Source organism: Scardinius erythrophthalmus (assembly GCF_964197995.2).
Source record: "Scardinius erythrophthalmus genome assembly, chromosome: 9".
Taxonomy (NCBI): Eukaryota; Metazoa; Chordata; class Actinopteri; order Cypriniformes; family Leuciscidae; genus Scardinius; species Scardinius erythrophthalmus.
In genome coordinates, this window is record NC_138229.1 from 29,109,729 (window position 1) to 29,137,672 (window position 27,944).

A 27,944-nucleotide genomic window follows, 5' to 3' on the forward strand; every position below is an offset into this window, starting at 1 on the left:
ATTGTCAGTGGATCCTGTTTCATAAAGCAAACTTAAAATAGTTCAAACTCAGTTACTCTGGCAACTTATGCTGGGAAACTAGCCTGGTTGTTACACAGATCCTCTAACACTGACCGACAGGAACACAATGATATTACCACTGGTACTCTCATACCATTATTTGACTTTATTAACCACTATCAGTCCAAAAATAAATATACAGTATACAGAAAATCAACATTGATAATGATACACATGATACAATGATAAATGAGACAATATAGACCTACAAAAGTGTTAAATTATATTGTATATGAAATGTTTACGTTAATGTTTTTATATATATTTTTTTTTCTTTAACATAACAATTGGTATTATACAATATAATTTATATATACAGTGGGGAGAACAAGTATTTGATACACTGCCGATTTTGCAGGTTTTCCCACTTACAAAGCATGTAGAAGTCTGTAATTTTTATCATAGGTACACTTCAACTGTGAGAGACGGAATCTAAAACAAAAATCCAGAAAATCACATTGTATGATTTTTAAGTAATTAATTTGCATTTTATTGCATGACATAAGTATTTGATACATCAGAAAAGCAGAACTTAATATTTGGTACAGAAACCTTTGTTTGCAATTACAGAGATCATATGTTTCCTGTAGTTCTTGACCAGGTTTGCACACACTGCAGCAGGGATTTTGGCCCACTCCTCCATACAGACCTTCTCCAGATCCTTCAGGTTTCGGGGCTGTCGCTGGGCAATACGGACTTTCAGCTTCCTCCAAAGATTTTCTATTGGGTTCAAGTCTGGAGACTGGCTAGGCCACTCCAGGACCTTGAGATGCTTCTTACGGAGCCACTCCTTAGTTGCCCTAGCTGTGTGTTTCGGGTTGTTGTCATGTTGGAAGACCTTACGACCTTACTACTATTAATTTGAGGCATTTATTAACAACCCTTCTGTACATTTCCCCTGAATCAAGATCAGGTGGTGAGATTGGCATTAAAAATCACCCTAGCATGTCTTAGATAATGCAGACTGAGATAAAGGCGTTAGACTGGCCATCATCCACTGGAGGGTGAAAAAGCACACTGACAAACACACACCTGCCAACACTGGTAGAGCCTCAGCGACCCGTGTCCACGTTGGCCAACTCTGTCTAAACCCCCTCACTGTTTGATATCTACATTGAGTCATGTCTGTTGCTTCATCTTTATGTTTTTGTCCTGTTTTATTTTTTCTTCTTTCACACATACATGAAGAAATCCCCTTTCCAATTGTTCAGAGATCTTTAATCCATCTTCAGATCGGCTTAATGCAGTGCGGCTCTAATAGGATCGCTGGTATTAACCTCTGGGACAATACCGCCAGCTGTCCCAGAGCCCCCTATTGGCCATTCTGAAGTACAGGGTAAGAGGGTGTGGTGGGGCAGAACGAAGAGAGAGAGAGAGAGAGACAGAAGGAGAGTGTGTTAGTGACCGGAAAGGGTGATGGGCTTTAGTAGTGACCAGCGGTGGATTGACAAGTGCTTTTTCTTGGAGGGACCTTCATTGTCACCCTTTCTACAAGCTGCTCTACCTTCCTACTGCTGCTTTCTCTGCATGTTTCTTTTTGCCCCCTCGGAAGGTTTGTGCATTCAGGTGTAAAAGGGTGTTTGTATGGCTGATTGATTGGGAAGTGGACAGGTCACCATGGCGTTATGTGCGGTGTGGAACCGCGTTAAAAATGTGTGCCAACAGAACGGCCTCCTCATCTTGTCAGTCTTGGCCGTGGTTATCGGATGCCTGCTGGGATTCTTCCTGCGCTCCAAACACCTCTCTGAGCAGGTTAGTTTTGGTTTCCCCTACCTGGTGTAACCCTTACCAATAACAGTTTCCCTGTCTTCCCTGAAATGACCCAACTTCCCTGCCAGTGCCATCTGACACACACTCTGAAAAAAAAATAAAGATTCTTTATTGGCATCAATGATTCCCTAAAGAACCTTTAACCTTTTCATTGCAAAAGGTTCTTTATAGTGGAAAAGGTTCTTCACATTTAGATGAAAAAAAATTTAAGAACTGATTGCTGAATTTTTCTTTGGAGAACCAAAAAGGGTCCCTCAATGGCGCATCTGAAGAAAAAGAGAGAGAGAGTACACTTTATCCTCATTATGGCAAAGATGAATTGTATAGCTGAAGAATGACAGCAGTTGGAGATCCAGGTAGCAAGTATTCTCTTTGACATGATGCCGGTCTGGATTTATTAAATTAAGATGCAAATCATACAATTACTAGCATGTTTTTAAGCTCTGAATTATAATTTTAATATAAACGTGTGTATATATATATTCCCCAAAATTGCTTCACTGCTCATTCATTTTTTCTGATTTTTTCAAATCAGTCATGTGGTGCAACCAACATGCAGAAAAAAATAGAAAATAATATCATTAATGTGTGTCAAAGTCAATACCTCTCTTAAAAAATCATATAATTTTAAATCATATAATTTAAATCATATAATTTTCCCGCCATTGAGGGACCCAACTGTTCCAATTGTAAAATGTCATGTGGTGCAACATCCCAACAACTTGGTATTTGTGAAATAATAATACATTGAAAATATATCCAGTATATATTTAAAAACATTTGTATTCAAGGTGTACAGGCTTTTTTTAAATATATATATATATTTATTATATATATTTTACTTGATGGTTACACCATACTACGTTTAAATGGAAACTTTTGTTGAAAATGCTAAAAAAGTTTTTCACAACCAAATAAAACCAACATAAATGCAAAGAGCGCATTACTAAGAACTTGGCAAATGTGTTTTAAACTAGGCTTTAAAAAAGATTTTCCTTTGCTTTATCATGGACACTCACTATTTGTCATTGATCACCGTCTAAATCTTTGCATATAGCTGTGAGGAGTGAAATCTTCATCTTTGATCAATTTTGAGACCCCTAAGAGATCTTAAACTTGACCTAAATGATTTTATTTTTTACAATATTCTGTCTAGTATAGTCTTTTCATTTCATTAGCTGATTCATTGGTTAAGTGAGATGTGTGTTCCCTCAAAGCTCTGTCATTATGACACAAGTAAACCAGACATCTAGTTGTCCTGAGGGATTACCAGTCAGTCAACTGAACAGTTGAAGCACTCATTGAGGATCTGAAGTTGAAAATCTCATCACATCTTCTCATTCATCTCGAGTTGAACATTTCTCGCTAGTCCTATAATGAGGTTAATGAACTAAGGTTACCTCATGATCTATAGAACATACAGTCTTCTTGAAAAAGGTGAAGCTGGACTTTTAGCTAGTGTTAGATCTTTTCTTTGTTGAGGGCACATTTGCAGTATGTTATTAAGTGTATTACGGTAGTGCATCCAGTGTTTTCCAAAGGAAGTACAGACGTTGAACAAGCTAGCTTTAGGTTGAGATGAGAGACTGGTTAAATAACCTCTTAACTTAACCAACCAATTATCCACAGTAAAAAAAAAGCAGCCAACCAGACACATTTGATTTCAGCAACTGATTGTTTAATAGTTGCAGTGTTTCACTATTTTCATTCAGCCATTACACAAATGTTTAGCAATGAGCCTCGTTTAGATTACGCCACATGGCAGCTTTTACATACTTTGCATGGCCCAAGTCAGGAATGCCACTGGCAGATGTAGCGGCGGCTCCATGCCAGCTGTTTTTAGGTTAGCATTAGCAAATAGCACAGGAATGCCAGAGATTCACAGCCATTTGTCAGCATTGATCCTGATGCTGCTTGGACAACAGCCCTGATCTAAGCTTCACATGTCCCTGCCCCCTCCTTAATGCAGGCCTTTAAGCGCTTTAACACCAGCATCATGTCTCTCAGCTCCCTTCAACACAATATGGTCTTCAATAAGTCTTTCTCTTGCTTAAGGGCTCTTCTTAAGCAACTTTACTTCCTTGGGCAGCAGTTTTTTAAATAGTGCTGTCTCAAAGACATGACTATTATTGGACAATAAATATTATAAGAGCAATGATTTTCAAGAACTAAACGATGAAAGGAAAGACTATGACATCTGAACAGGCAAACGCAAAGTTTCTCTGGGAAATGCAAAACTTTTGTGAGAGAACGCAAAAGCATTTAAATATCATGTTTCCTCCCATCTCATATTGTTTATCATCACCATGTCCCTTTAGGGGCTCCGTGTGTGATTGGATATCATTGCACAGCATCTCAAATGTTGGTTTAATCTTTCTGAAATGCTTGAGCCCAATGGTTAGAATGACCTTTCAGAAGTTTCTCACATGATTGCGTTCCCAAACCCCAGCATCTGAACACAAGATAACATGCTGTTTATTTTGTCTGCGCGCTTGAAAAAAAAGAGCCACAGTGGTTTCCCAGATTGCAGCATTTTTATTACAGATATACAGATAAAGTCAAGGATTAGAGAATATTTCTCGCTCCACTCTGTGGGACTCAACTCTGTCCAGTGAATCAAAGCAGATGTTCTGTTTTTTTTCTAAAGGAGGTGAAGTACTTCCAGTTCCCTGGGGAGTTGCTGATGCGGATGTTGAAGATGCTCATCCTGCCACTAGTGGTCTCTAGGTAAGAGTTCCTTTTTCCAAGATTTTTAACATGAATAACTTAGCTGTCCATCACTACGAATCTGGTCAAATCAAGTGAGATAAGCGTCTGTATGTATCCTGTTTCTGAAATGAGATAGCATGAAGATTGTCTTTAGAATTAGTTTATAATGGTAAACCTTTGTCAAAGATAATATATGCCATACCCAACCCCATAATCATGTCACATGTCAACAACCATATTTACCAAGTGTCAAAAGCCAATAGTGTTACCAGTGTTGCCAATAATAATAACACCAATACCGATACTTCAATTAAATAAATAGAACATTTCTAAGGATAAAATGGACAAGTATAGCCATTTAAAATTATAGTTGAAAGCCATAATTTTAACATTTAATATACTTAAACAGGCACTTATCACATTAACAAATAATAATTTCAATAGACTAACAGATCCATTGTAATGAATGTTCATTGTTAAGAGCTTCTGATGCATATTAATCTGAATGCTAAAAAAAAAAAAAAAAACACTAGTGATTTTCACTTACACTTAGGATCTATATGAGGATAAATATACATTAGTATAAAAAGTAGGCTATGAAATCAGAATCAATCTTCCCATTGTATTTACATATGGCAGACAGTACATTGCATTCAAGATATACATTTTTTAACTTCATATATTCCCTGGGAATTGAACCCATGACCTTGGAGTTGCAAGTACCATGTTCTACTGTTTAAGCTGCAAGAATTTTTTCAAATTTTATTTTCTTATGTGGAACACACAAAACAAGCAATATAACAATATAAGAGCACCATAAAGTACGGTATATTCCAATTCCCCTGAACCCAAACAGCATTGGTGGATACAGAGCAGAATGTAAATGATTATGTACATATGCCCTTTCAAATATACACTCCTAAAAATAAAAGGGTCCAAAGGGGGTTTCCAATGCAATGCCACAGAAGAACAATTTTTGGCTCCCCAAAGAACCCTTCAGTGAACAGTTCTTGAAATAACTATTTTTTTCTTTGTGTGAAGAACTTTTTTTCTAATCCAATGAACCGTTTGTGCAATGGATGTTTGAGGTTAATGGAACCATCGATGCCAATAAATAACCTTTATTTTTAAGAGTGTGGCACCTCTAGACACATAATGTCACGTTTGATGTCATTGTTTCTTAAGTATCTTGTGATGGTGTGTTTTTCCGCAATTTCATGTCATCTAAAGGCTTTATATATATGTTTATATATATATATATATGGTAGCCAAAACACGCATAGCCATAAAGAGAGTTGTTTATGTCAGTATGTTTAAAGGACAATACTACACAATTTTGATTATGTAAACCAACAACATTACAATTTAGCAGAGGCTACAATTAACAGAAACTTAGAATAGTTCACCCAAAACTTAAAATTCTGTCATTAATTACTCACCCTCATGTTGTTCCAAACCTGTAAGACTTTCGTTCATCTTCAGAACACAAATGAAGAGCTTTCTACCCCATAATAATTCTCGTAGTTGTCAATGGAGAGACAGAAATCTCTCGGATTTATGCAGTATGATCTGTGTTTTCCGAAGATGAACAAAAATCTTATGGGTTTGGAATGACATGAGGATAAGTAAATGATAACAGAATGTTCATTTTTGGGTGAACTATCCCTTTAACTTGAACTTTACTCTGTCCATAGTGCAATTGTCCGCATCTTTCATACATCAGCATCAGAGTACAGTACATATACATAATGTTTGTAGAGGATGAGTTTTAATATTAAAATCCTCTTATTTCAGTGTTGAAAGTGTCAAGAAGGTCAACTTTATAATGCAGCTGGATTGTGCACATTTGTTTTAAACACTTACTTTATGTTCTTACTCCATCCATGCATTAAATGCACATGCTTGAAAGAGAGCAGTTTTCTAGTATATTTGCTCTAACTTCTCAGGTAATGTCAATGGTATGTGACCCTGTTCAGATGCAGCCAAAATTACAACAATGGTTACATATAAATATATTTCAGTTGTTTGATCAAAACAATCCTAGGGACAATTCAGTTGCCAATGGATATTTGTAGGGACCAATATCCCTACTAAAGTCAACGCGCTTGCATAGAATTTAGTCACATGGAGCACTTTATGATATTTTATTTTGACAGTATACATCACTTTCATTGTCAAAAAGTACCTCAGACATTCTGCAAAAAAATATGTTGTGTTCCATAGAAGAAATTCATATAGAGTTTTTGAATAACATGTGAGTGAGTAAATGATGACTGAAAATTCATTTTTGGGTGAACTAACCCCCTAAAACATGAAATATGTGAACGGTGGGTCAACTGCCAGTATAGATAAGGATTTAACAACCACAGTCCACATGCTGCCTGTGAAATATTTATAACTTGCAACCCCAAAGATGGAATAAAACTATCCAAACCAAATGATCACATGCTGAACCTGCAACTTCTGGTGAAGCAAAGTCTTGAGAGGAAGTTGATCCTCATTCCACACACACACTTCTGTCTGGGTCAGTGTTCCAGATGCCCAGTCCACACACACACACACACACACACACACACACACTCCAGAGAGTCATTACGTGAGGGTCAGGGTTGTTAATTACCTTTAATCTGAGGAAGCTAAGGACCAACTGCACATGTACAGTAGCCAAGACCCAGGCACTTCCAAATGCAAAATGGCCAATGACTATTTATAAACAAGTTAACGTTGACCTAAATGCTAGAGCTTGAACTGTTGTAAGCGGCAAACCGAAGTAAGAATGAAAAGAAGAATAAGATATGTGACCCTTTATCACAAAACCAGTCACAAGTCGCACAGGTATATTTGTGACAATATAGCCAACAAAATATTGTTGATATTTAGTAAATTTCCTACTGTAAATATATAAAACATTTATTTTTGTGAGTGAATGCAGCATAATGGCGAACATAAATGGACAACTTTAAAGGAGATTTTCTCAATGTTTCGATTTTTTCGCACCCTCAGATTCCAGATTTTCAAATAGTTGTATCTCGGCCAATTTGGGCCAAATATTCTCCTATCCTAACAAACCATACATATTTATTCTTTCCAGCTTATTTATTCAGCTTTCATAATATGTATAAATCTCAATTTAAAAAAATTGACCCATGTGACTGGTTTTGTGGTCCAGGGTCACAAATTTGTAAAAGAACTGGTTCTCTTCACAGCATTGCAGATTCAAGACGCAGTTCAAGGGGTCTGCCAATGTCATGACTGGTTTAAAATGAATGAAACTGACATATTAATCAAATGGTATGCTAGGGCTTAGGCCCAAAGCAGGGTCTGCGTACTGTCCTCGTTTCAACGCCATCTGCCTACAGGCAAGAGCGGAAACCAGATTATCTGATGAGCGCACTACAATCAAAGGCAACCGTGCACTTTCTCATTATCCCTGTGTGCATTTCAATACGAAGCTTTGATCAATGTCTATGCAGACACGCAACCGTAGGGACGTGGGACAGTTTCAAAAGGTCACCATGGGAATATGGCATGCACGTTGTTGTTCTGAATGAAGTTTATAGGATATGATGTCATGTAGCTCATTGGTCTACTATAGGCAATTACAGGATAGATGCTTTAAATGTAGGCATACTGCCTTTGATAACATGGCACTTTCTGAGTCCCAATCAAGTCCAAATCTCAGTTTCCTGTCGTTCGGAGTTTACATTTAAATACATAGACTTAATGCAGGACAGATAATCCTCTCAAAAAAAAGTCTGCTTTAAGACATCTTTTCAATTTTCATGTTGGATGCTGTTGTCATTGCGCAATGATTGCATCTATATGGAGAAAATCAATCGACCTTTTGCAAGATTAAGGCATGTCTTTTTTTCAGCTCAGCTGACTCTCATATGGTGGCAGATTGATGAGATCTTTGAGATTTTTTAGATTGATGAAAGGGTTTTAGTGATATCTGTGCATCATTAAATGTGAACGAATGTTATTTTTAACTCTTTACTGAAAATAATGTCAGATTCGGTTTGAATAAAATCACATGTTTACAATTTATTATGTCAGGTACAATTATCAGTTCAAAGATAATCAATACAAAACATCAAATGCTCTGGAATAAAGAGAGAAGATTCAATACCTTGACATTATAAAATACATGAAGCGAAGTGTTTTGCTTACACTTCGCATCACGGGCTGATCTTACAGAATCGCGCTGATCCTCTCGTTGCATTTCTTTATATAGACAGACCAAGGCAGAAACCTCTTTTCAAATCACAGTGGGAATTTACATGAATCACCGTCCCAGACTTACTGGAGGCAGAAGTTGATTTACATGGTAACATTTGCTAACAATGGGAATTTATCTCTAAACTCTTTAAAACTTTATTACCTTTTGTTTTACTTCTTTGGGAATGAGACCTTTGTACCAGTCGCAATGAGACCTTTCAAATGATACCAAACGTGTAATACTGTATGATAATTATTCACATTAAACCATATAGAGTTTTGGGTGAATTTCAGGTGATCTCAGCATGATAGAAAGAGGGAATGGGGTAATGGGGGGTCAAGGGAAAAAGATGTAGATTAGGATTGCTTAGGTGAGACTTGCGTCTCAAATGATGGTGCTAGTTTCACAAGAGAGAGTAAAAATGTTCATTTCCAGAAAGGTCCTTTGTCTTCTCAGGGAGTGGTCGTTCCTCAAGTAGACTGCCTGGCATTTATCTAATTTCTCAAGTCTTGCTGTTGTGTGTGCTTTTATTCTTTTTCTTTTAATTTTAAAATATATTCTCATCAGTGGCATATGGGGACGAGGAGACAAAATGCTCCCTTTGTGTGTGTTGTTTTTTTATGTCCAATTTAAAGCCACGTTCCAGCAATATTTGATGATTGCATGGTTTTCAGGTTAAATGGCCCTTAAAATAAGCAATTTAACTCTGAACAAGAAACCAATATTGTAATATTTGTTGTATGTTTGTTAACTTAAAATTAAAGCAAAGTAGCATCAATGCTTTTTTAAGCTTTAATTGACATTTAGGCTTCAAAAATTATATCTACAATAATAATAATCATGAATATTTTGTTTATCTTTATTTTTTACCACAAACTGTTGCTTGACCACTGTAATGAATTGTTAACAGATTATTGATCATAAGATCCATGGTTACCGTTGGTGACAGTTTGGTGCAGCTTTTATGTACTTGCTAACAAATGTTTAATTCAGTTTTTTTCATGTAATCAACAAGTTAATTTGGAATCTTTTGTGATCAGTGATGATTATTGAGTCATTTGCTTCAGTAATTAGTGATTTACACATCAATATCATGATTACTTGTCTGTTTATTTTAGTTTTGTACAGATTTTTTTTAAACATCTATTTACTAAAACATCTATATATTTTTGTATTAAATGTATAACTTGTTATAATATAAATATAAATATATATATATATATATAATTCATTAAAAATAATTAAAATAACTAAAACTGAAACTGGCATAAAAATCATTAAAAACTATATTTATGTCATGACAACTCTTGGAGTGTTTGACAATGCTGATATGTTTGGTCTTGTTATAATAGATCAGTACAGGACTTGCTCATGCCAAAAAACACACAAGATAATGCTGTGAGCAAGACATGCTGCTGCTGTACAATATAGCGTACATGATTTACCCGTAGCAGATCTATACAGGTGGAGCTCATTGGCTACTGATACAGCAGGAACCACTCAGCACCCTATGGAGAATGATGTGATTGCAAGCAGATTGAGTTAAGGCTAGAGTTTCATGACAGAACTTTATATAGACATAATTAAAAAATTAAAAACATTACTAAAATGTACTAAAAACAGTAAAAAAATAAAACCTGATTCAAAATATTAATAAAACTTATAATAGTATCTCAAAGATACTAAAATAACACTGGATCTGGGAACATTTTCATAGGATTCACCCACTTAGTTTTGTGCGAGTGTTTCTGCTATATGTCTGTGCACATTTCCAACAGGTATTTTGCTTTGTCTCACCTAAGAAATATGGCACCCATGTGACTTCAGTGGGGTCAGGCCTAGGCATAGAGACTTTATCTGGACTTTCCCATCTCCAGGCAGGATTAGGGTAATGCTCTTGTCAAACAGAGATGCTTCACAGAAAGCTCCAGATGGTCTGGAAGTCCTGCTGCCGCCTATAGCAGGAACACATGCAGGGTCAGACAACAAGGGGCTTAAGGCACATGTACATACACAAATGACATATACGAGTGTTTGCTTGTGCACAACCAACAGTCTGTAAATTACACTATAAAAGGAAATGGCTATGTATTGAATTTTAAGTGAGTGATTAAAGTTTAAATAAACAATACATAAATGTAAATGTTAAAATGTTAACAACACATTTTAAAGGTAGGGTAGGCAATTTTCGGAGAGGCTAGCAATAGCGAGCTAGCTTAGCAAGCATGAGATCCCACCCTCCCTTCAGATCCTCTCCAAAGCCACGACTCCTTCAAAACACATGAATGCGCACAGCAGAGTCGTTAAATTACCTCATGCATCAAAGCACATAACCTTACAATAATAATGAACATAAACAACTTAAAGAGATTCAAACCAAATTCATTAATTCAAGCAGATTCATTTCGCCATTGATATTATGGCCATTGAAATGCATTAATTCGAGTCACAAGCCACTGCTAGTATAACGTCACAGGTTTCCATCTCTTCCAAATTACAGTAGTTATGGCGTGAACGCAGCATAAGCTGGTTGTTTTGGATCAAGAGGAACTGTAAAAAGTGGCTGTTGTTTCGGTTGCGGTGCTCTGTGACTGACGGCTGTCTAACTCTGCATAGCATGAAACGTGCTGATGATGTGTGATGTCTGCTCGAGCAGGTGCGAGGAGGTATGAAAATACATACGTTGGCAGGCAGGTAAGACAGGGCAATGATTCAACAAACATTTTATGGTCCTACACCTTCCACAGACTATATATATACATATATAATACATATATAAATACATTTAGACCACTTAACTTAGTGATTGTTATCAGGATGTGAAGAGACTTTCAACCAGCAAAACAAAAAATGTTTCTAGAACAAATCACCTACCCCATATCTGTGAACACTTCCGTTTTCCCCGCGTTTCTCCTGTTTTTTAGCCCTATCTCCCGGACCCCTCCCGGTTTGTTATTTCTCCCGGGAAACTCCCGTAATTTGCATGGCCCAAACTCCTTTATGAATAATCGGACCAATATGTTTGTCTAATGTTGACCAGTTGCCAGATCTTGTATTAAATGCATTATATTCACACAATCCACACACCATATACAATTTCAACCCGTTTGTCACCTCAACCTGGCAACCTATAACCCAGCTGCGCAGTCGCGGAAAGTTTAACCCAAAAGCCAGCCGATAGACATGGCAGGTGAAGGCGGTGTCCCCGCAGTACACTTAACAGCATGACCGGGTATAATATCGGCAGCGGGTGTTCGAAGAGATCCACTTCAGCCAGGAAGAAAATGCTCCAAAGTATCTGGGACAGAATATCTGCTCCTGTGTTCATGGACCCTGACACATGTATTGCTCTTACTGATTACCCTGTGCCCACAGGAGGAGGTGGTCTGTTCAGCAGACAGGACTTGAGAACCCCCTGGTGATTTCTTTAGGCTACCACTGTCATGTTTTCCGACCAGACCAGGACATGGTGCCCTCTGAGCTCCGGCTGAAATTCCCTGAAGGCCAGGAGCACTGCCATCATTTCTAGGCAGTTGGCAGGTTGATGTGCCAGTTCAATATTGGCTCTGTCCAAGAGCCAAAGGCTGGCTTGCCGTTGCACAGTTTGGCTCAACTCGTCTTGGACGCGTCTGTCACAACTACCTTCCTTCAGGAAACCAAGCCCAGGTCCACTCCCATCTGATACAGATGGGGTGATTTCCAGGGGACCAGGGCTCTGGCGTAACCGTGGGTCACCCTGATTGCCCCACTCTCGAGCTGGGACGCGGGCCTTCAACTAGTGTTGTAGTGGCCACATGTGTAACAGCCCAAGGGACATACTGAGGAGGCTGCAGCCATGTGGCCCAGTTGCTTCTGAAATGTTTTTCAGGGGAGGTTGCTCCCCTTTTTTAATGGCATTTTGAATTTCACAGAATTTTATGGCGTAATCCAGGCCTACATTTGGGACGAATCGAATACTGCCCCCAAGAATGCAATGTTTTGGCTGGGGGACAGTGAGCTCTTGCTCAAGTTGATCCTGAACCCCAGACTTTCTAGATGGCTGAGGAGCAGAGATCTGTGCGCGGACAGTTCCTCCTTTGATTGGGTTAAAAGCAACCAATCGACGAGGTAATTCAGGACACAAACCCCTTTTTGCCTCAGAGGGGAGAGGGCTGCATCCACACATTTCATAAAAGTCAGAACAGTCCGAATGGTAGGACTGTATATTGGTAAGCCACCCCCTCGAACGTGAATCTCAAGAACAGTCTGTGATGGGGAGCTATCTGGATATGAAAGTATGCGTCTTTCAGTTGTTTCAAAGTTCAACATTCTGAACGGCCGTCCTATCAGAGCACGGTTCAGACATCACAAGTCGAGGACTGCCTATAGGCGGCCTTCCCTCTTGGGGACGAGGAAGTAGCAGCTGTGAAAGCCTGAATCGCTGTAGGCTCTACTGCACCCTTTTCTAGCAGAACCTGTACTTTGTCTCAGAGGACGTGAGCATCGGCGGCCAAGACCGAAGTGTGAGTCACACCCCTGAAGTGGGGGTCTGAGAGCGAATTGGAGCAAGCCACCCTTTAAAGTGACCATGTGTTCACCTCCCAACCCCCTATTCAGTTCTGGTTGCTTTAAAGGGTGGTCTGGCCTTGGCAGGACTTAGTCCCCTCCCCTTGTGGCCAAAGCATCAGTGACTGCTTGGGCTGCTACAAAATGGGAAGCACTTAGCTGGGCGGTAGCGCTGCTACACCTCGGGGCGGGCACAGGAGCTGGCTTGGTGTGCTACTGAGTCGACGACGACTTAGGGCAACTAGAAGCAGTAGAAGAGCTCGCCTACTTTAGCAGGAAATGGCGCATAACCTGCAACGCTTTATTGGCCACCGTAAGAGGCTCATCATAGCCGTGCAGAACCGAATAGGCCAGAGGGAGAGACAGGAATGAGAATGACAAAAAAATCAAGAATGACAAAAACTAAAAGAATGACAGAATCAGTGATGGCAACATCGATTTTAAGCTTTGCCTGTTTCTTTCAGCTATCTCTGGAGGTACATGATACAATATATTATGTCTTTTTTTGTGTCATCTTTGTACTTGATGTTTGAACAATGACTGTTCCCCAAAACCTGAAAGACTGAGCCCTGGTTGAGCCCATCAGAGTGAGTTGGGTTGCTTTCTAAAAACAAACTAAGACTGTCATTAAGAGACATTGATGTTGGTGTAACAAACAAATAAATGAATAACAGAAAAATAATGTAAATACATATATTTAATTTTAACACAAATATCCAATAAATATTTAAACAATGCTTTTTATGTCTTTTTGGTTGCACTTCCTTCTTTTCTTCATGTTAATTATTTTATTCATGTTAATTATTTTACTCAATGTCTGACATCTGATGGTCTTTTTTGTGTAAATAAATACAGTATTTCAGCATGATCAATTAAAAAATGAAATCAATTAGCAACTGCAATATTTTGGGTGTGGGTATTTTAGATGTATGGCATTTGGAAGAATTTGCCAATTGTTTTTTTTAAATCATCTCTGCATTCAACCCAAGAGTCATTTTATGTATTCCTTAAAAATTGTTTTTCTCTCCTCAGTTTGATGTCTGGCTTGGCAGCACTGGATGCTAAATGTTCCAGTCGACTGGGCATCATGACAATTTCTTATTATCTGTGGACGACCTTTGTGGCTGTGGTGGTGGGCATCGTCATGGTCATCATCATCCACCCGGGTGGAGCTGCCCAGAAGGAGGACTCGGAGGACAGCGGGAAGCCCATCATGAGCTCTGCTGATGCGCTACTGGACCTTATCCGGTAAGCCTGTGCTATTGTGTATCTGTGTATCAACACTAAAAAACAACAACAACCACATTTTATGGTGTTTTCCATAAAATCTATGATTAAGTAGAGGAAACCAGTTTGAGAAGTTTATTTTTCCTAGCTTTCATATGAGTCAAATTACCTTTACCTAATCAGGTGTTAGAAACATCCATGCATCACATCAGCCTATTGTATTTGCTGAATATGCTAAGGTAATTATTGCATAGGCTTCAGTTAACTATCTAGAGAAATATGCTGTTATTTCTCTCATGTTTTCAGTGATAGAACATAAAGGGTTCCAGACGCATTCTCACCTGCTGAGGCTTTGAACGGTCTGTTAAACCTAATGAGTAAAGCTCACGATAAGCCAGTTAGTGTTTGCCTGAGTAAATGAGCATGAAGTTTGCCCCAGTGACATTGTGTCAGTGTTCCAGTTGGTCAGTGGAACAGTTAGTCAGGAACTTTTCACAAACAGGTACTGTGTCAGAAAGGACTACAGAAAACTATAGATGCGTAGCCTGGAAATCCAGACCTAAATCTGAAAGATTAATGGTCTGGCATCGACCAATGAAAATCGGCCAGCTCGAGGGGCGGCACCAAGCATGCATTTGAAAATCACACTGCACGCAATTGGATAACTCTACGACCAATCACAACAAGCCCCATACGCTTAGCTACCAGCAGAGCTAACTGGTAGATTAGACTCTTGCCGTATCCGGTCGGCAAAACAGAAAAAACGCCCTTCTTGCAAAGGAACGATTCGAGCGCCGTCTTCTGTTCCTCTTTTAGATAAAAAGCCAAGTCTAACTTGTTCATTGTAGCGGCCAAAGCCGTTTCAAACAACTGGTGTTCATCCATAGCCATCTTGCAATATTTACTAATGACTTCGACGTCACAGCATTGTCGTCATCTGTTTAGTTCGCCTCTGGCCCGCCTATATCAGATAACCCGATGTGATTTGTGCAGCTCGGATACAGGGGCATATTTAATGAGCATCATTAGCCTACTCGACGCCAGAGTAAACTCGCTGAGCAAAATCAACTTGTGCTCTCGCTAGAACTCTGGATTTCCAGGGAAATAGATACGGGGTGCTTCTCAATATCCCTCTTCGTCTCCTCACTCTTCCGTCCTATATACTATGACATGGAAACCGATCGAGCTCAGCCATCTGAAGGACATCTCAATTCTGTAATTGCACCGCGAGGAGTCGAGGGTCAAGGAGTGAGGAGGCTTTCCTGAGGAGTCATAAGCGAGGATACACGGGTGTATCCTTTGCGGAAGAGTTTTATCAACTAAATGTGTATAAATTCTACTCTAAATTCTACTTATACTTTACCTTTGTAGTTTATATAAACCACACATCTCACATATTTCAACAGGGTATCTTGCTTTATTATTATTTATTATGAATTTCTTAAATAAACAAACTTTAACATAAGGGCAGATCCTTTGAGCGCAGCTGATGGAGTGACGCTCGAGTGATCAAGTATTCCAATGTGTAAATAAGCTTTCCTTCGATTCCTCCGTCCTCATTTTCTTTCCTTACAGCCTTCCCTCACATCCTACAGGGGGTGGAGCTGAGACGCGAGGAAAGGAAATGAGAATGCACAAATAACAATTGAGAAGCATCCAAGGATTAACAGTCCTTCACCATATCATTCCTTCACTATTGAGGTTATGTAGTCCTCATAGGTCAGGAAGGGGAAGGCAGCCCGAGATCTTGACATTCCTTCCACCAGATTGATTGACATTCCTTCAACCAGGGACGTCGTTAGGCCTATTTTAGGGGGGCTGAAGCTACCCCAAAATGTTCCTAAGCCCCCCTAAATGAAAATAAGAACAACAATAACAATTCGATTTATCAATAACCGTATCCTCATTCATATTTAGACGCAACAAATGATATATACAGCTACAAAAAATAGCCGAAAAGTCGGAAGTTGGACTGAAGTACAAAGAGTCGTTGTGCTATAAAGATGATGCACCGCACCGTCTCGTTGCATTGGTGTGAACTGTGGCAGCTTTCAGAGCGTTGCAGACCGGAGCGCTGCAAGAAACTGGAGGATTCATCTCGTCTCGTCGTTACTCTAGTCTGAAGTTGAACTTGCTATGCACCCCTCCCCCCCTCATCACGGTAAAACACAATGGGTGCTTCTCAATTCTTATTTGTGTATCCTCGTTTCCTCTCCTCGCTTCCTTTCCTCGCGTCTCAGCTCCGCCCCCTGTAGGATGCGAGGGAAGGCTGCAAGGAAAAGACGCGAGGACAGAGGAATCGAATGAAAGCTTTTATTGGAATCCTTGATCACTCGAGCGTCACTTGACCGCGTCATCAGCAGCGCTCAGAGGATCTGCCCTCATGTTGTTGAAATTTGTTTATTTAAGAAATTCATAATAAATAATAATAAAGCAAGATACCCTGTTGAAATATGTGAGGTGTGAGGTTTATATAAACTGCAAAAGTAAAGTATAAATTAAAATTGTCGTGACCGATGTGAAGGGGGAGGAGAATTTATACGTGCGTCACGTTTTAGTCGATAAAACTCTTCCGCATAGGATGCACCTGTGTATCCTCGCTCATGACTCCTCTGGAAGCCTCCTCACTCCTCGATCCTCGACTCCTCGCAGTGCAATTAGAGAATTGAGATGTCCTTCAAGATGGCTGTGCTCGATCGGTTTCCGGGTCATAGGATGGAGGACGGAGGAGAGAGGAGACGAGGAGGGATATTGAGAAGCACCCAGTGAAACGTGCATCACTCTACTTTCGTTTTCAATAACGTAATTCTCTTCAGGGAAAACCAATCAAGGCAAACATCGAACATATCGAAAACAAGGACTCGACAATACCGCTTTTTTTTTTCTTTTTTGAAGGGAAAAGTGAGAGAGAATTGTAGCCCATCCGGACAAATGCCCTGATTAAAACAATTTTTAATATAAAAATAAAAAAAACTAGGGAATCACCGAAAACGTGAGGAAGATTCTGTTTTATTTCATTTATTGTAAGTGGCGATTGATAGCCCTATAATGTAGGCTACTGACGGTCATAGATAGCCTATCTAATCTATGCCCACGGTAACAAAGTTGCGCTGTTGAGGCTCGCGCTGTTATTTATAACATAGGCTATTATAGTTAAGAAACAATATATAGCCTAGGCTACACACGACCAGAGAGCTGTTTTCCTGAATGCCATCAAGATTGAAACCGAGACTGATTTCATAACAGTTCAATAAACAAATAATTAAAATTAAGTCACTTACATGCAATGACTGTTTTTGTTCTGTTTCAGCATCAGCGAAAATAGTTCCAAACAACAGAACAATAGCGCATCTCACAGCAACACTCAGCCGTGTTTCATTAATGAATGATTCAGCGTTTTGAACGAATCTATTGAGTCAAAGATTCAATTATCCATTCATAAACTGCCTCATTCTGAATAAATCAGCCTTTTGAACGAATCGTTTGAATGAATGACTCAATGACTCGCTCATTAAGACTGTCGCCTGCCGCCTCCTACTGGCGGTTTAGTTTCATAAAGTATCATTCTTTTCAACATTCCTTATGTGTATATTCAAAAATATTTAAAATAATCTCATTTAATACAGTTATAATTTTTCAATGTAAATTATTTAATTTGATTGGTATAACTAACAGCCTAGTGTCTTATTATTTTTATTGAATATATTGATCAAATTTAAGAATTTGAAATGAAAGATGGAGCAAACATTTAATAAAATTAGGGAAAAATGCCCTTTATAAAGGAGTGTTTTCAAACAGTGATGTAATGAAACATTGACAATTTAAGCTTGAAGGAGTAAAGCCTCTGTTTAGGCTATTAAGGAAATGTAATTTTGCCAAAAGAAGAACTTTTATTTTAAATAAATGTTCATTTTAAATCAGCCTACTTCAGTGTGATATGTTACCATATTATCATGCTTAAAACTAAGAATTTGAATAATTGTAATGTGATGATCAGATGCAGATATCTAAATCCGAGAATATGGGCGGTTTGCGGGTGGATTATTTATTTTTAATAGTTTCGGGTGACTCAAAGTGCACCAGATTAATGAATTTATCTTTAAAATGTACAAAATTTTCTTCCGGGGGGGCATGCCCCCGGACCCCCCTAGAGGTACCAAACTACACCAACAAAAATAGTGTGAGAAACACCGTGATGATATACAAAAAATACTAATTTAATTACCTTATTATTAAAATACATTATTAGGAGTTTACCACGTCCGCCTCGTTTTGAACCAGGAAAAACCCTGTAAAGTGTACCCTGGGGGCTAAGCCCCCCCTTTCTTCCAATCCTAGTGACGTCCCTGCCTTCAACTATGCTTGACTATTGTAGTTAGTTAGTTAGTTGGCTTGTATGTTTGTTGGATGGTTAGTTAGTTTGTTTGATGTTGAATAGTTAGTTAGTTAGTTAGTTAGTTGAAACGGAGTTCTCAATAGGGGAAAGATCCTGACATTCCTTCCACCAGATATGCTAGTTAGTTAGTTAGTTGGTTGTTTGGAGGGTAGTCAGTCAGTTAGTTAGTTAGTTAATTCATATGTAGTCCTCAAAAGGGCAAAGATCCCCACACCTTGACATTCCTTTCACCAGATAGATTGACATTCTTTCCACCATGCTTTAGGTTAGTGCTACGGTTAGGGTTTGGTTTAGGGTGAGTTGGATGTAATTATACACAATTTAATACTATTATAATGTAACATTAAGTAACACGAACACCCGAAAATAAAAGGTTACTGATTTCCATATCCCCTAAAACACATCCATTACTCACTCATTTCGTTCTCCATCACAAATTTTCACCACATTCGTTAGTTAGTCAGTGAGTCCCCATTCTCAGGAGGGGAAAGACAGCCCTAGATTTTCACATTCCTACCGCCATGCTCGACTGTTAGTTAGTTACACATAAACCTAGCTATACATAAAGGCAATTGCACCTTCACTTGTTCTATGTTGATTTCCAGGTATAATGAATTTCTTTCAGCCTGAATGTCTGTGGAGATGTTAGTGGCTGTGATGTTGAGGGATCAGGATAGCTTAGACATGGCTCAGTTTAGGATTGGCTAAGGACTAAGGAATGGAGAATTTCTCACCCACCTGTCACCTGTGCTGCGTGACAGAGCATGACCCCGTGTCATTGGAGTGTGTGCTGAAGACTGAAGCCTAAACTGATTACTGACCTGAGCCTGAGGCCATATGGCCCTTATTGAGGTGATAAAAGAGGAGGAAACTATTTACATTCAGCCACAAGATTAGCTCAGTTTATTAACGGCGCATTTCACGACGAAAGCCTTAGTCAGGTAGACTAAGAGATGTACCAAATTAGCACGTGATGTTTGTGACCTCCACTGGGAGGCTATTTGGATCATCGTTTTCTGGGTCTCTCTGTGCTAACTAGACAGTGTGTTGGTAAAACTTGGATTAGGATTAGTTGGCTGTGTGTCACAATGTGCACTCATTTGCAACGCTCTTAATGCGTTTTGTTGGTGATGGGAAGAACATACGCTTACACCTTTCTAATTGTACTTGTTTGCATTTACCTTAACCTAAAAACTCAATATAATAACAGCATTTTAATTGCAATGACAATGTTGGACTTTGTTTTTGAGGAGACTTGTCATTTCTTCTTCTGTTGTGCAATGTGCAAAAAAATACCATGACTGGTCAACAGCAATGTTATGTTTTGGAACGTTGGTCACATGGCTAACTTAATTAGCTTAATCAGCAAAACTTCCTCTTCATCCAGCTTCACCAGCTTAGTTTTGCTTGTCTACCAGATAGATCAGCACCAAATCAGTAATCATAATAAACCACCAGTTTGGTCATTTCAGCAGGTTAGAAAAATTCAGAATGCCATTGAATTATCTGTGTAACCAACATTAGTATTCATTATTATGTTCATAAAAAACTTTCTTTCCTCCATCAGCAACATGTTCCCAGCCAACTTGGTCCAAGCAACATTTCAACAAGTGAGTTTTTATGCTTTTCCATTAGTTTTATGCCCTGTTCCTGCAAAGCTTGGGCACAGGAGCATGACACCAAACATCTGTATTTTTGCCTCCAAAATATATATATATTATTCATAACCATTTTAGGTACACATTTTATGCGTATTGTTATTGGCTGATGTTAAATTTGTGTTCGTATCAGTCAGTAATGTGCAGCTCATTTTGCCCATTTAGAATACATCTACTGCTCAATTCAAGTTATTCTAATCATTTAAGAGCACTTAAATATAATCTTTATTGTTCTCAAAATGAATATCCATTTTTCATACTGTAAATTATAATGTTGTGATGACTGAATTTACTTTTGAAACTAAGTGTTTTATTTAATCTTAACAAATTAGTTAAGAATTGTAATTTCAGCTACAACACGGAAAATAATTATCAGCGTGTCGTATGATTTTAATATTATGTGCATGCGTGATGTTTAAAATAACTGTATACCGTGACTTTTGCTGTAAATTTGTTTTATATGCCATCTTAATTATGAATTATATTTGAATTGCAGTATCGGACAAAAAGCATCCCTATCATGAAGCCTAGACCCACCATCAGTCAGGACGCGCAAGAGACCACCACCAGACGGAACTTCATTTATGGAATCCAGGATGACAATGGGACAGACATCCAGAACTTCTCCCTTGAACTGACGCCTCCTCCCGATGTGGTCTTCCGAACGCTTCCTGGCACCAGTGAAGGCATGAACGTCCTCGGTATCGTGATCTTCTCATCTACTATGGGTGAGTTGTAGCATCAGCATCTGGAATTTCAAAGCTTAATCCAGTCTATTTAATAAATACTCAAGTATTCTTGTCATTTAGGTATCATGCTTGGAAGAATGGGACCAAATGGCAGCGCTCTCGTCAACTTCTGCCAGAGTCTGAATGAAGCTGTGCTGAAAATTGTGGCCATTGTTATATGGTAATGACAAGCATGATCCCAAAACTTATGCATGACAGTAAACCAAATAACTAGAGCCGCTACATTGAGAGTTATGTATGTTTGGTGCATGTTCACCAAATTGTGCCTGGAATTTTTTTAGAAATGCATGAAGCATTTTGCTTATTTATTTATTATTCTAAAGTGAAAAGCAGTAATTTGTTTAATTTTATTTGTTTTTTAAGTTGGGCATTTGAATATTTATACAAGACCACAAACATGTCAAGAAGATAATTTGACGCAATTTTTAGGCTCCCCATTGTAAACACTATAAAGTGGAGATTCACTATGAATTAAAACTGTGCCTAATTGCGCTTTTTCACATGCATTAACTGCACTGGTTTAGTGCCCGATTCACTACAGGAAATGGAATGTACATATAAATGGAATCATTTCAGTCTCATTTACCTGAAACGATGATATTCTTGTTTAAAATATCCTTTATTTCAAACACGGCTGTTGCCATGATCACTAGCCCGACTTGAGCATCTCTTTAATACGACCTAGACTACATTCATTTGGCGGTTGAAGTGTGATGCAAAATGCACCAGGCAATTTTTGTGAATGAAGCGCAATCTATAATGAGTTAATTTACATAGAAAGGAGGCATGTTAGTGCGAAAGGAATACCAATGACTTCATTTAAAGAGGCAATTTTATCCCCTTTTACAAAGTCTTGGTTTTGTTTTTTAGGTCTACTAGAACAGGTTTTCGTGTTTAAATGTTCAAAAGCCACATTATTGTTCACATATTTTTCATTGTTGCGGCACCTCTCCTCCCAGTCTGTCAGTAACGCTCTGTTTAGTTCCTGTCTCTATGAAGCCCCTCCTTCTGAAAAGCACAATGTGCTCTGATTGGTCGGCTGGATCAGTGTGTTGTGATTGAATTTAGTGAACTCTCCCCTAAGAATGCTGTGTTTCTGATGCATCACTGCAGGTACTTCCCGTTTGGGATTGTGTTTCTGGTGGCTGGAAAGATCTTGGAAATGGACGACCCCTCAGCTATGGGGAAGAAACTGGGCTTCTACGCCATCACTGTGGTCATGGGGCTTGTGCTTCATGGCCTCTTCATCCTGCCTTCCATGTATTTCTTCATTACGAAAAAGAGCCCCATCGTCTACATCCGAGGGATTTTACAGGCACTTCTCATCTCATTAGCTACTTCTTCCAGGTAAGAGTACTTTTATGCTTAGTCTTTTTTTTTTAGCTAGGCCCTGCTAGATTATAATAAACGAAACCGTATTTGAACAGATTTTAAAACACTAGGCATCCTACACTTGTCAGCTTTGTTAATAGATAGTGAAAAACTAGGCAGCATCATGTACTAAATGACTGAGAAATCACACACTACCAGTCTTTCAAGTGCCAACACTTGCACAAACTCATGCAGAAAGAAACACGCGCCATATTGCTAGGAGACACAAACAAGGTGTTCTAAAATCAGCTTAAAATATCAAAGGTATTTGATGCTCTTGCGTTCTACTACAGCTCTGCCACACTGCCTATCACCTTTAAGTGCCTGCTGGAGAACAACCACATCGACCGACGCATCATCCGCTTCGTACTTCCTGTGGGTGCTACTATCAACATGGACGGCACTGCCCTATATGAGGCCGTGGCCGCCATCTTTATCGCTCAAGTCAACAACTACGAGCTGGACTTCGGCCAGATCATCACCATCAGGTAGGGTTCGATGGGGTATGATGAGGTTGATGTTCCCTTCATTTTCCTTTAGACCATACATGTCACTAAATCTCATCTCAACCCATTTATTGAATGGTTATGCCCCTATTAATCTTGACCTTTTATCTGAATGTCTACATACGGAGAGTTATTCCATCTGAGCAGTTTTAATTATTTAGACATTAATAATTCCATAATTCAAACATCATAATCTACAAGGCCAATTTATTGGGGTCAGCCCTATGTTCCCACAGCCCTATGTTCCCACAGCCCCATGTTCCCACGGCCCTATGTTCCCTCATTTGTAAGAATTTTTTTTTACTGTCAATTTTGAAAATTAGGCCCTATGTTCCCACAGCCCTATGTTCCCACAACCATATGTTCCCACAGCCCTATGTTCTCTCATTTAACTATGTCCCCTATGAAGAGTAGTGAAGGTTTTAGTGCTTGTGCTGGTACAGGGATAGCCCAATTACATCCCAGACAAGTCTCCCTCCTGTGAGGGGTAGCTTTAGGTATGTTAGGGTTAGGGTTAGGGTTAGGGCTGTGGGCACATAAGGCTGTGGGAACATAGGGCTGTGGGAACATAGACGTGCCCCCAATTTATTCATAAATGAATATTGTCACTTATTGAATTCATACATTTTACAATATATTCACATAGAAAACAGTTATTTGACATTGTAAGGATTTTTCACAAAATTACTTTTTACTGGATTTTTATTCAAATGCATAAGACTTCTTTCCAAAGTAATACTATATAGTATGTAATTATATATAGTGTAATACAGATGTATCTTGCTATATTTGATTGGATTCTGATATTTGATTTATCTGTCATTACTCAACTTAAATACTTATTCCATTTGAAACAAAAAAATTACATTCAAGGAAAATTTGACAGAGCATTTAATATAAATGAAAAAACATTATGATGGATTAAAAATATATTCTATTTATCCAACAAAAATCTGATAATAGATGTCATAATTCTTCAGTATAGTGAAATTACCAAGTTAATTAATAGATCAGATATCAGTAAGTTCTTCCTCAAGGATAATATTTCTCTGCTTCTTACTTCAGCATCACTGCCACAGCGGCCAGTATCGGTGCTGCCGGCATCCCACAGGCCGGCCTGGTAACCATGGTGATAGTGTTAACCTCAGTGGGACTTCCTACAGATGACATCACTCTAATCATCGCTGTGGATTGGGCGCTGTAAGAAATCAGAAACGCAGGAATTTCTCTCTTACATTTCCACTATAAATGCAGAGTTTTCCTCACAGTCTTGTGTATCTGTTAGGGATCGGTTCAGGACGATGGTGAACGTGATGGGTGATGCTCTGGCCACAGGAATCATGGCACACATATGCAGAAAAGACTTTGTGAAGGAGGGCGAGGAGGTGAGAATAGGTTTATAGAGGTTCTTATAAACAATGAAGACCCGATAACTCACGGCAAAGTTCTTTTTCATTCTTCACTTGGTGGTAAAAAGAAGTTCAAAATACCTTTGCAGTGATATAACGAACAATCCCAACGTCGTCCACAACGCGGAGACGCGGTTTAGATGAATATGTACTGCGTTCTTTCCTTTCAGTAACAAAATAAAGCACACAATGAAAATGACTGAGGTGAGAAAACAGCAGTTAAGAAAGCATCTGATCATAGCGATGTTTGCACCAGCTCTGCAATTCATCACTCCAGTCACGTCATGTCTATGTCTCTGCTCTTGAACAGCTTCTTTACTGAAGATTCAGTGCTTCAACACACCTACCTGAAAGTTTCAAGTAACCCTGAACACCTTGATTATCTGGTTCCGGTGTGTTTGATTGAGGATGGAGCTGAACTCTTCAGGATTGGAGCAGGGTTGGAGACTTAACCTAACCCTAACTTTAAAACGAGCAGCTTACAGGCTCCCTGAAATCAAAATTTAAGTTTTTTAGCTTTTAGTATGAATACAGTATGTTAGCCTTAAGGTTATGAATTAAAAAATTTGCATTTAGGAGATATAAGCATTCAAACCTTACAGTCTCTGACTTAAAATAGATCACAGATTTTTATGACATCACCGCGGACTCACATCTTCTGTCCAATCAAATGCTCTCTAGAATCTAAAGCGTCCCGCCTTGTAACGTTACTTGGCTAAAAATTATAGGATCTTACTCCAAAGACGGCTGGTGCATTTTCGTCCTCGGTAGACGATTCTTCTAAGTCGGTTGACTGTTGAATACAATTGTTTTGAATAAGTAATTACTTCACGGCCGCTAAAGAAGTATGTCCTATGGGTTTCTCAAACTTGGTCCTGGAGGGCCACTGTCCTGCACAGTTTTGCTCCAACCCTGATCAAACACACCTAGCTGTGAGTTTCTAGTGATCCTGAAGACATTGATTAGCTTGGCCCTCCAGGACCAAGTTTGAGAAACCCTGTCCTATATAGTATGAATGTGTGTAGTATGAACGTAATCCAGACGTTCTACATTCGCCATGTTGTCATTATCATGTGACCTACCATACGTCTCTTCACTGTCATTAATAAATCCTCTCCAGTGGCCTCATGGGATAGGAAAGTGTCCATCGTATGCACACTTCAGAATCTATCCGGAAGTAGTAGGTCATCCGGGGACTTTTTGCCTACTCTTTTTTGAGTCCTGTGAATTTGGACATACTACTTTTGTCACATACTTTTTTTTGCCTACTATATAGTAGGGAAGTATGGGATTTTGGATGCAGCCCAGAAGGAGCTGATAGAAGTCGTTTACGCACAAATAAGCTAATGTGTTCACTCGATCAATGTTTTGATCACCGATCCAGACAAATTTTGTTCGAAATGTTTTTTTGTGAAACTTACGCACATTTATAGCCTGACTTCGTCATACTCATATTCTAGTCAGAATGTGAGTCTGATACTGCTCCATAGAGATTTGATTATGGGGCGTGTCTCAACCGAACCAGAAAAGAAAAAAACTCTGCACTCAATTGGATAGACCTACAACCAATCAGAGCAACGGAGTAAATGACGCATGTTCTTCATTCATATTTTCAACCAACAAAATGTCGCGGCTCTCTATTCCTCTTTTAAAATGAATGCGCTGTGGATATCTTCTATAACAGACGCGATGGCGGAATCTACACACGATGTTTCATAAACAAAGTTCGGGAGGAGCACGTACAAATAATCAATCCAATATCAACTTGTCATCAAACAATACGCTGGCTGTTTCTCAATTCCATGAACGCAGAGAACGGACTTGTGTTCTCGTGGAGACCGGTCTTGCCAAGCTTCCTTGGAAGAACGAACTCGGAACCGGCCGCAATGACTTCTGGGACACCAGGCGAGTACTAGCTCAAGTCTGCATTCGATACATCCTCGGTATCAAGAACACATCCGGGTTCTTTCATGCGTCCTCTGTACTTGCGTTCTTGAGAATTGGGTCTGAACTTCGACGGTTAATGTTGACGTAATACGAGAACACAAGGACGCAAGATCGCTGAAGAACGCATATTGAGAAACACCCCATGTCTAACGTTACCCTATATCAGCATGAGGAAGCATATTCACTCTGGGAACTTACCTAACACTCCTTGACAGTTTTTCAGCATCCCTCCACCACCCCGAATCCTCACTCTTGTCCACAGTCCTCTCCTCGGACAGCACGTCATATACGCATTTATACTATCTGACTTATTTGTGTGAACTCGTGAAATCTCAATTCTCCAGCTGCAGTCGTCTTTGTTGTAAACTAATTCAACCCAACCGCTCTTTGATAACGTGGGTGATTACGTCACCGCAGATCATCTGTCCATCATCGATTAAAGCCCGCCCTGGCAATTTGAATTTTGATTGGCTCGGCCTTTTGGGAGCCAGGCATAATTACTCCTCAACGGATCGAGTCCAGACCGAACTTCCCGACCAAAAAATTTTGTGGGCGGGGTTCGGGCTGGCACCCAGGCTAGCACATTTAAGTGTTGATAAAAAATAATGAATGAAGCTAGCATAAAATGTCTTTAAAAAGCAGAGGCTTTCTTTTTTAACATATTGGCCTATTTACTTTTAAATACAACAAAATATTCTGGAAGCCATGATAGTTTTGTGAACATGATAAAAAAAATGCTGGTGCTGACTGGCAACTTAAAACTAAGTTTTAATAACTAAGGTTAATAAAGCAGCTCTCCAGTGTATTTCACTCATCTGACCTCGACTAAACGAACAGGAAAAGAGCCACACTATCTATTACGTGTTCGTGACGGACCAATGATAACGCTGTTTACCAGCTGGAGCAAACTTTGGCAAACAGTTTCTGATTACCAAAAACAAACTCCAAACGAATTTCGTTTTGACCTGAATTTGTTCAGAATGATGTTCTTTAATTTCACTTGAAGTATACTGGGGCCTCCCAATGCATCCGATGCCCATTTAACTCAGCAGTAGCTATAGAATGACGACTTTGTCTTCTCTTTACAGATTCCCCTCATCTGTGAGACCAAGCCTATGATCAGCATCCAGCAGATGATGTCCTATCAGAAAAACGGCTGCTTCCAGCCCCCTCCTATAGGCCCCATGAGGAAACCCGAGCACCTGTCGCCTGACGTGGCCCGTCTAGTGCAGCTGGAAGAGGGCATCAGGCCAGCCGACAAGAAGTCCCCTCACCTGTCTCCACACCATTATAAAAAAGACCATAAAGAACATTGTACCATTGACATGAACGGTCTGGAGACCAATGTCTAGACTCCGTCAGAGACCAAAACAGAGCT

At 39.3% G+C, this 27,944-nt stretch overlaps 1 protein-coding gene across 2 annotated transcripts; it reads left to right on the top strand.

The window, feature by feature from the left end:
- Positions 1-1,677: 1,677 nt before the first annotated feature.
- On the top strand, positions 1,678-27,918 carry slc1a7a (solute carrier family 1 member 7a; the record flags this gene model as incomplete). 2 transcript variants are annotated; one of them, XM_081373630.1, is made up of 11 exons in its annotated part: positions 1,678-1,812; positions 4,478-4,557; positions 14,336-14,551; positions 20,494-20,536; positions 21,081-21,312; positions 21,394-21,493; positions 22,447-22,680; positions 22,998-23,192; positions 24,276-24,410; positions 24,496-24,601; positions 27,655-27,918. In XM_081373630.1, the coding sequence occupies 11 exons, from the start codon at positions 1,678-1,680 to the stop codon at positions 27,916-27,918; spliced, it is 1,740 nt and encodes a 579-aa protein (XP_081229756.1). The 2 variants fall into 2 exon arrangements, with proteins under 2 accessions (XP_081229756.1, XP_081229757.1); XM_081373631.1 differs by having other exon boundaries at positions 24,496-24,595.
- Positions 27,919-27,944: the final 26 nt, after the last annotated feature.